We start from the raw sequence: 9,698 nt of genomic DNA, 5'->3' as shown, positions 1-9,698 counted from the left end.
CCATCAGCAAGAGTGAATATATAACCACTAGTGGGACTTTGATACACACACACTTTTGACACACATACAACAATCACATGATAGTATTAGTTTAATTTAATCTATTAATGATTTTGTCATATAATACTAAAAAAATATTAAATTTCAAATTTTTTAAGGGAACATCATGAGTAAGGGGTATCCTGATCATGTTGGTTGTTTTAAATTTTTTAAGGAACATATATCTTGATAATTTTTAAATATTAAAAAATTTTAATTATTATAATTGAGATATTGATTAAGTGAGTGTATTTAGAATATCACTAAAAATGCAAATCCAAATAGTTCAGGAGGGAAAAAAAAAACAAAAACCTCAACCTTGCCATTATCACAATATGCAAGTCCACAAAATAGAAAGATGCATTATTCATTTATTCTTTATGAATACATTTTGCTTAGAAAAAATAATACATTTTATTATAAATTGTATATTTTATATGGATATTATTATTTTTTGCCACATGTGGATATTATTATTTCTTACTTAATTAATATAATATTTATAATTAATATATTATTTTACAAGTTTTGGAAATTAGGAAAATAAAATTATCTCCGCAAGCTTAGGATTAATGGTTTTTAAGAAATTGGAGATGGAAGAAGCAGGAACCTGTCGAAGATGATAGAAGGGAAGCATCCTTAGCCATGGCATCCCAATTGTTGCCGCTTTCGTTTTCGTCTTCTTCTTCTTCTTGTCTTCCCAAGTTCGTACACCGTTCTTCGTTTCGCAATGAATCATTCTCAAGGCCCAGCCTTGCCTTCCGCAATCGCCAACGCCAAAGCCAACGCTCACCTAACGTTGTGGTTCCCCTTGTGGGCAAGGAAGACACTGAACTGCGCGTCTCGTCTGAGCAGGATGAGGATGCCGATCCAACCGCTGAAGACCTTGAATACATTAACCAAGTTAAAACAGTATGTATATCTTATCCTACTCTGAATTGTGAAATTTTTACGCACCCATCTTTCTGTGATTGATCTTCCATCATTTCCCGGTTCTTAATTGCTTTTTCGTGCGCGCTTGTAGGTGCTGGAGCTTCTGAGGACTAACAGGGACATGCTCTTCGGTGAGGTACTTTCACTTGTTTTGTTCTTTTGACTTCATGCTGCAACCATTTTCAACACTTTTGTCGATTCCTGGTTAGTGGTTACTCAGTGGGGCATAAAGGCTTGCGAGTACTGAGAGGGGAAAGGGGCAAGGGTGTGAATAGAGGCTGTTGTCATGTGAGGCTGAGGCAAATATTTTCGTTACTTTATTCCTAAATTACTGATTATTTGAACATGCGTGGGGGAAAGAGGAGATGAAATGTGGTAACAGAAAGAATTGAATTTCAAAATATAAAAGATAAAGTGGAAATAAAAAGTTTTTGTCTTCTTCATGTTCGTTCAGATTAAAAGGAGCGCTTCTGTTAATGATTGTTCATTGCACCCCAAATTAGAGTCTTTGCGGCCTTGCCTATAATGATCCAGTGATTCTTTCTTTCTTTCTTTTTTTCCTTCTATTCTTTATACATAGGTTAAATTAACAATAATGATTGAGGACCCCAGGGAAGTTGAGAGAAGAAGATTGCTTGGCATTGAAGATCCTGATGCCCCAACAAGGGATGATCTTGTTGCTGTTTTGGAAGAAGTAAGTTTGGCCCTATGCTATGACTGCTACATGCAACTAAGAAATCTGACTCATCTTCTTTCTACAAAAAGTTATGGTGATATGCCACCTTTACACATGATTAAAAAAAAAAAAACAAAAAGGATATGCCACCTTTACACCACTAATTAATACATCGTTCCTAATGTGATCTTAATTCCATTTGCTTTACTTTTCCTTAAGGGTAAATAGTGTGATCCTTTATTTGGTAGGTAAACGAAGGAAAAATCCCAAAGAATAAAGCTGCTCTCAAGATGCTAGCTGAGGAATTAAATTCATGGCCTAATTTAGAGGTATGCTTATACTTTCTTTTCTCGGACACAAGGCATGCTTAAACTTGGTCATGTGATAATAACCGTTTCGAAATGTCCTGTAAAATGGGGGTGTTAATATTTCCAATGTCTTGTAAAATACATCAATACAACAATTTTTTTTTTAATGATGAGAATTGAGCTCCTACCAAATGAAAAGCTTTTAAAGATACTAACTCCTTTGTTTGTCCCAAAAAAAAAAAAGAAAAAAGATATGAACTTCTTTGTTTCTTAATATGGCCTCGTAGTCACTAACATTGCTGCCTTCCCTTGATAGCATAGATATTTCTTTTTATAGTTTTGCAAATGTTGAATTGACCTAAGATTTGAGAACTGTGTTGAATTGACATGAGTTTATATTTGAAGTCTTGTGAGTCAAGTTTCCTTGGCTGTCTCATTTTTCATTCTTCTTTCTATGTGCGAAAGCCTTTCGAACATTTTCTGTACAACCATAAACAATCTCATGCCTCTCCTGATCTTGAAATGGTTACTTTTTGCCCACTTTCTGCCTTATACAATCCTTAGCCCAGCATAACCATTTATTTTTTTATTGAATAATACAAGTCATTTGCCTGTGGCTCATTTGAGTAGAATTTCACACTGCATCTGTGCTCTTATTTAGGCAACCAAATTGAGGGGGAGTGTAGATATCCGAATAAATATTTGATTCTGTAAATATTTTATTTTATTAGATAGGATTTTATATGATTTCTTGGATCTCTCCTTCCTTGATTTTTAGGCCATATTTTTTGGCCTCTGCTGTATATACTGAGTCATTCGACTCTTGTGGAATACAAGATAATTCTCCCCCTCCCAGTTTCTTCACATTGACATTGAAGAAAAACATCAATAAAATTCTACAAGATTCCATTGAGAAGGCTGCTGTGCATTTTGGACTTGTTAAAGATGCATCACACTTAGACTTTCATCAACCAATTTGTCGGGTCTCTTGCATTCTTGTTTCTTGGAATGGTTTGGGTCCACCTGTCTGTACAATCATAGTTGTTTTTATCCAACTAGTTCTTTATACTCCCTCAAGAACTTTTGCTTCCTCAGGGAGCATTTCTGTTGATTTTTCCTATGCTTTCACTAGGAATGCCATATAGTCTACGGGATGTTTTTATGATCCACTTCATACCATTGCTGACCCATTTTCTCAACATGGACTCAACCTTGGATTTTCTTCTTTTGTTCTCTACTCTCCTTGCCATCTAGGTATCCTATCACTTCCTTACTCATTATACTACACGAATCACCTACCTATACATTAGCATTACCTGCTGCGCTTGACGACAGCCATGTAGCTACTGCATTGGCACTTTTTAAGGGGATAATGCTCTATGTTTGCTATCAGCCACTATACATGCTCTTAACCTTGAGGACAAGGTTAATTTCAAGGGGAGGGTAATGTCATGATACGGAAAGACATGGGCCAGAAACTTACTTAAATGGACTCAAGTTGGAGGAATTCAAGTAGGGCATGGAAATGAGAATATAAAATAGAAGGCAAGGGTGGCATAGAAGGTGTCGAAAATTGTTATAGCTTCTTCTCCCTGTAATTCTAATTCTTCTCCTTCCCTCTGTTAATTTTGCTTTTCTCTTTTTCCTCTGCTAAACATGTGCTGTTGTTTGTTACTGAACTGTTATAATTTTCTATTCAATGATACAAGTTATCTGCCTGTGGCTCATTTGAGCATCATTTCATACTGTATCAGTTCTCTTATCCAGGCCACAGTGACAGTATACTCTCCCTTGAATGAAGCTCTCAATGTCAATTTATAGTTCAGGATTAAACTCTCAAATCTTGAACTTTTAGTCTAGAAATCTAATATATGATGGATATGACTGATAGTGTAAAGTGTATACTGTTCACAAGGGAAATGTGTAAATTGAGCATGATGTGCTTACTCTATTATTAGTCATTAAGCAGAAATTGAGAATGCCTCATGTTTAGTTTGCACTTTGCAGTAAAGAAAAGGAGGTTTCCCATGACCAAGCATGTGGCTAAACCCAATATCAATGTGTGGCCTTTTGTCATGGATCGCAAGGCTGTCCCCAAGTTTCTAGGATTGTTGGTCCACCCATTTGCACCCTTTTTTGGTATATGTTTTGTAGCATGGCCCTGTATGTGGGTTTACTCTCCCAGCAAATTTTAGCTGCTCATGGTTAGACCACTCATGAAGCAGCCAAACTTGGGAGATGGTGGTGGCATGGCTGCTCCAAAGTCCTTAAAGCAGCTAGTCGATCCATTTGCACCTTTCCCACTATATTTCTGTAGCATGGTCATGGCCTGTTTGTGGGGTTCCTTTCATAGCCAATATCTCTTTTATGTGTTTGCAGCCTAGTCAGAATTGGTTAAGATTATGCAGAAATTAAGTTGAGGATGTGCCGTGTTTAGTTTTCACTTTGCAGTAAAGGAAAAGAGGTTTGTCATGACCAATTGCAAAACCTTTTTTTTTTCTTTTTAAATTACGAAACTAATTTAGATATATAAAACACATACTTGCTGGGTAGCTTGCTTGTACTCTCTAGATGTTTCGGTATGTTGAATAATTAGATGCCTCTCAAATGATGTAGCTACATGTGAAGATACATATTTGTGACTAATTTATACAGGTGACAGTTTTATAATAATAAAACTTTAATCCCTCCTCAGGTTTCTTATATATCCAATTGATTTTGATTAGTAATTACTATATTTTCCCCTTTTCTAGGCCGAAGCACTGAAGACAAAGCCCAGCAAATCCCTCTATGCAAGAGCCACTGACACCGGAATCGATCCTAAAGAGGCTGCAAAGAGACTGAATGTTGATTGGGATTCAGCTGCTGAAATTGAAGATAGTACAGACGGTGATGACACGGAAGTGCCCCCTGCTGTGGTCAGTTCCTAGTCTTCCTCCAGTACAATATTTTGGGATTTGGATTTGATAAGTGGCTTAAGTCTACTTACTCAATAAGTGTCTCATTTATAATTATTGGATTTCATCAATATTTAAAATTTATCAAGATATACTTCTTTTCAATAGAAGTCAAAATAATCTTGACGATCATAACACTTTTCATGTAGGTTGTCCCCTCTAAAAATTTAAGATTTGATATTTTTTGAGTAGTATATAATGAAATTTCTGACAGCCATTCAATTAAATTGAATGGTTGTTATTGTGCCACACAAGATACTCATTGAGTGAATGGATTTAAGGCACTTGCTGAATTCAAATCCAATATTTTGCTATTCTTTTGTTTGCTTTGCCTTGCCTCTGTGATAAACAATAATTGATTCCAGGTCTAAGTTACAGTACAGCGTTTATAAAATACTCATGGCAACATTTTATTGCAAGTACTGATTTATTTAAAATCTGCTGATAATTTTACACTCCCTCCATTATGGTACCTTCACAATATATTGGTTGACTTATGAACATGCAGTAATTAAGGGAGGACAGGAGACATTGTGGGCTATGAACAGCCCAATTTTGTTGGTGCACATGAAGAGTTCCTACATGTCATTATTAGTTTCAGAATCATGTTTTCTTGTTAATGAGGCTATGAGCTTTTCTACTGAGGAGGTTCTTTATCCTGCAGGGTTATGGAGCGCTGTATTTGGTGACAGCTTTTCCTGTAATTATAGGAATCTCTGTAGTTTTGATTTTGTTTTTCAATTCTCTCCAGTAGAAATTCATCATTTAATGTATTATGCTTACGCCATTCCAACAAGGCTTCTCAATTGAAATCTTCAACGTGTCTTCCAAATGCATTGTAAAATGTCTCGTCCTCAGAAAAGCTGAGGCCCTTCAATATAGGGCCGGTCAAAAGGTAATTTGTTAAAAATTAATATCAAAAATCAATTTGATATCTTCCTTTTTGTTACAAAAAAAGTCAGTCATTATAGTGAAATTTATATTAAAATATATTATTTTGAAACTTAAATTTGATAAATTGAGGATTGTTTGGATTATATATTATTATATGTTAAGATATATTATTTTGAAACTCAATTTGATAAACTGAAGGTTTGAATTACATATTATGAAAAGTGCTTTTAAATGTGTTATTATTAAAAAAAACATTGATTTTTATCATTTGTAATTTTATTATTCAAATACAATATCTGAACTGTTTGGGAAATATATATGATAAAAATATTAGGTAATATAAAATTTGATGTGTCAAATAATAAAAATAAATAATAATATGAAGTTTGATATATTTGACAAAAAGATTTATATACACCTGAATATATGTGTGTACGTATGTATAGTTAAATTTACAAACTTAACATTTTTTTAATAGTAGTAGTTAATTATTGAATAGTATTGCTTGGCTCTTTACATTTTTTTTTTTAAATGCTTGGACATTTGAGTATTTCTATGTGATGCAGGCCAGTTAATACTCTTGCTCGAGCGTTATTTTATCATGCGCATGTGCTGCCGACCATTGTACTATATTCGAGTTGTTAGTTATGAGCTAATAAAGATTGGCTTATTTAATACGACCTAACGTGTGAACCAAATGGTTCTCAAGTGCTTTTGTGGTTCAATGTAAAGAAGTGCAAGGAATTATCAGTATGAATATAAAAGTATATAATGACATGATGTACGTCAAGTATACTAATCATAAGTAACAAATTGTACACCTCATTTCTGAACTTTTATATAATATACAGAAAAACGTGTCTGGTTGGTAATTATTTGAACATTGATAGTCACAGTATTCATGTTGTCAGTGTGTGTCAAAATATACGTATTAGTATGTGCTTTTTTTTTTTGGCCAAAATATGTATTAGCATGTGTTAACCAAACCATGAAAAATAATAATTTCCATATTCTTTCCATAGTGATACAAAAATAATGAGAATCCTCAAAATGAATGGTTTAGGGTACTGCCATATGCAACATTTGCTTGAATAGTTTTTATTAATTCATAAATCGTGAATACTTAACTTTATATTTTTTCCCCCTCACGAACAATCTTTATATATGTAGCTTTTTTATTCCAAAAAAGGAAATTATATTGTTTATAAGAAAAAGGGAAATTATATTTCAGGTCTTTCACCAGAAGTAATTTCATTCAAAGCTTAAATATAAGAACTAGTTGAAGAGTTTATCTTGGTCCTAATAGTAGCATGGAAGTGAAGGCAGAGAAATGAAAGTGTAAGTGAAACTCCAAATTTTACATGTTTGATATGCTTGAATTAGCTTTCTTGTGAAGATCACTTCCATCAAAATCAATAGAACCAACTTCCCCATGTTTATTATTATTTTTTTCGCAAACTACTCATATTGCATTGTTATTTGCACACATTAATATATTTAATCCATAAAGGATAGCTTTCAAGGTAAATGCTTAAAAAGAGGAGTATTTTAGAAAATCAATACACATGTATTACCAAAGCTACTCCTTCCGTCCTTCTATGTAAAGTATTTCTAATAAAATCCTGTATATCAATAAAAATTTATTATTCAATTAAAATTACATAAAATTATGATAAGTTTTTAATTTTGTCCATAATAATATCATAATTAATTTCATGGTAGTGGTGGGTAAAATATGAAATTAATATTTCCTTCATTTTTCAAAACAAAGTAAAATTATTTGATTACTTAAAAATATCATAACACCTTAAAAACAGAATAATTTTTTTAAAAATATTTTATAAATAGGACAAAAAGAGTAACTTATAAGTAATTAGTAATTTTTTTAATAAGATAAATTTGTTATCTGACGCCTCCTTTCTTCCGTCTTTACCATAAAATATCTTTTAAATTTTTAAGTCCGAAAGGAGTATATGGACTAAAAGAGTATTATATATGAGTGACAGGTCAACGTATCCTCAGACAAAGTCAAAGGATTTTTTTTTTTGGGGGGGGGGGGGGGGACAAATACGAAGTCAGATGAATTAGACTTGTATAATTATATTGGAGACAGTAGAACATGGTTACCACGACCGAGATGTGAATGGACGTGCGTGCAATGCATGCTCTGCTCCTCCTTTTTCCCATAAATATTGTTGCAATCTTCTTTCTTCTCCAAAAACTTCATTGCCATGGCGCCTCAGATTTCTGATGAAACAATTCCTATCAGCAGAAGGTACGCCATTGCACTCACCACTGAGGATCGCTACCACCATCATATAATGATCAAAGAAAGCCCGCAAAAACAAGAGAAGCAGATTGTTGTGGATCCTCTGTCCCTGAAACAGCAAGAAGCAACTTCTTTTCCACCACCATTACAGCCTCCAAAGTCCAAGTTCTTGAGCATCAGCCAACCGAATTCCGCCACTTCCTCACCTCGCTTCCTGTCCAAGAAGAAATCCAAAGTTGAGAGCCTAGAATCCCCACCATACCCTGCAGAATCTTACCTACAGAAGAGCAAGTCTTGTGGTGAAAGAAGGGCGTGTCCACCCTCAGATGAATTTGATCTTTGGTCTGTAATTAAACGCGATACCACCAATACTCACCGTCAAGGAAGCTTCCAGAAACCTGAAGCCATGAAAGACAGTCCTAGGAGTAGCAGGATTACTGCTCGCAAGAACATCGATCCTCCTCCTGCAGATAAAGGATTCAAATGCAGTTGTCTGTACCTTCCAGGATTTGGAAAAGCCAAGCCAGTGAGACCTAAAAAGGAAGAATCACAAATTTCAAGTATGGATCGTGTAATATCAAGAACAGTTTCTCTGGAGAAATTCGAGTGTGGTTCCTGGGCTCCATCACCCAGGGCCATAAAGCCGGTACAGGATCAGGTGGAAGGGAACGAATCAGTGAGTTCGTATTTCGATCTACCCTCGGAGTTAATCAGATGCGGCGGCGGCGAGGATGCACATTCGCCGGTGGCGGCGGCTTTCGTGTTCGATAATAACAAGGACATTAAAGGAGTGCTCAAGAATGGATCCCCGGGAGGAAACAGAAAGTCGGATGCATCGCCTCGCCATGTTCGATTTTCCACTCCGTCTTCTCCGGCTTCGCCTGCATCATCATGCATTACGCCTCGGTTGCAAAAGGCTAGGGAAGAATTTAACGCCTTTTTGGAAGCAGCACAAAGCGCCTGAGACTTGGAACCAACATGGCCTTTTTCAACCGTTCAAGTCAGATCTTTAATTTCCTACATGACACAACTTTTTCATGAAGTGTTTATATATATATATATATATATCAAGAAAGTTTGATCCTATAATCTCAACCATCCATCACCTAAACTAGCTAGAGCTAGAGGAGTATTATTTATAGTTTGATACTTAGTGGTCTCTTTCACTTTGTTTTTTTGGCTCTTTTTTTTTTTTTTTGGGGTCAGGAAGTATGTTTTTGCTAGTGGTGGAAATGGAATGATAGCTCCATAATATTGTTTTCCTGCAGCATTTGAGGCGTGTGTGCTGCAATTAAATTGCATTTGAATTTCCCACGTGTAAGAAAGGATTCTTTTTTTATTGTAAGTAGATTTTTTTCTCTCTCATTAACAGGGTTAGCCAAGGCTAAAAAAAAAAAAGATCCCAAATTAGTCTTGATGGGACAGACCCCCACCATGATCATATGAAAATAAATCAGCACATTCTACAGGTTCCTCATACATGCAAATCAATTCCCTAAAAGAATTATGTGCCATTTTGGTCAAGTGATCAGCACAAGACAACGTCTCACGTGGAGTATATGTTAGCTTATAATTTTTGTGAGCAAAAAGCAACTCTTGTACTTCAAAAATATCACATGAAA

The 9,698-nt window shown here is 35.0% G+C and overlaps 2 protein-coding genes across 2 annotated transcripts; both read left to right on the top strand.

Annotated features, from left to right (window-relative positions):
• The first annotated feature begins 619 nt into the window (after positions 1–619).
• Positions 620–5,749, top strand: LOC129304971 (ycf3-interacting protein 1, chloroplastic). Its single transcript, XM_054944841.1, has 6 exons — positions 620–951; positions 1,064–1,108; positions 1,553–1,666; positions 1,897–1,977; positions 4,710–4,874; positions 5,578–5,749. The coding sequence occupies exons 1-6, from the start codon at positions 685–687 to the stop codon at positions 5,665–5,667; spliced, it is 762 nt and encodes a 253-aa protein (XP_054800816.1). The 5' UTR covers positions 620–684; the 3' UTR covers positions 5,668–5,749.
• A 2,289-nt stretch (positions 5,750–8,038) lies between these two features.
• Positions 8,039–9,351, top strand: LOC129305448 (uncharacterized). The gene has a single exon (XM_054945477.1). It carries the CDS (start codon positions 8,039–8,041, stop codon positions 9,038–9,040), a length of 1,002 nt encoding a protein of 333 aa, XP_054801452.1. The 3' UTR covers positions 9,041–9,351.
• Positions 9,352–9,698: the final 347 nt, after the last annotated feature.

This window comes from Prosopis cineraria, unplaced genomic scaffold, assembly GCF_029017545.1.
Source record: "Prosopis cineraria cultivar Desert tree isolate PC_DT_omini unplaced genomic scaffold, ASM2901754v1 PC3, whole genome shotgun sequence".
Classification (NCBI taxonomy): domain Eukaryota; kingdom Viridiplantae; phylum Streptophyta; class Magnoliopsida; order Fabales; family Fabaceae; genus Prosopis; species Prosopis cineraria.
Note: the sequence above shows the minus strand (reverse complement) of the source record. Positions and strands in the feature narration are given on the sequence as shown.

What these genes read in the sequence shown, in the direction of transcription:
- LOC129304971 (XM_054944841.1), top strand. Translation starts at nt 685, where the DNA reads ATGGCATCCCAATTGTTGCCGCTTTCGTTTTCGTCTTCTTCTTCTTCT. An exon ending in TTGTTGCTGTTTTGGAAGAA is followed by an intron (nt 1,667 to 1,896) that starts GTAAGTTTGGCC and finishes TTTATTTGGTAG; the next exon opens with GTAAACGAAGGAAAAATCCC. An exon ending in ATTCATGGCCTAATTTAGAG is followed by an intron (nt 1,978 to 4,709) that starts GTATGCTTATAC and finishes CCCCTTTTCTAG; the next exon opens with GCCGAAGCACTGAAGACAAA.
- LOC129305448 (XM_054945477.1), top strand. Translation starts at nt 8,039, where the DNA reads ATGGCGCCTCAGATTTCTGATGAAACAATTCCTATCAGCAGAAGGTAC.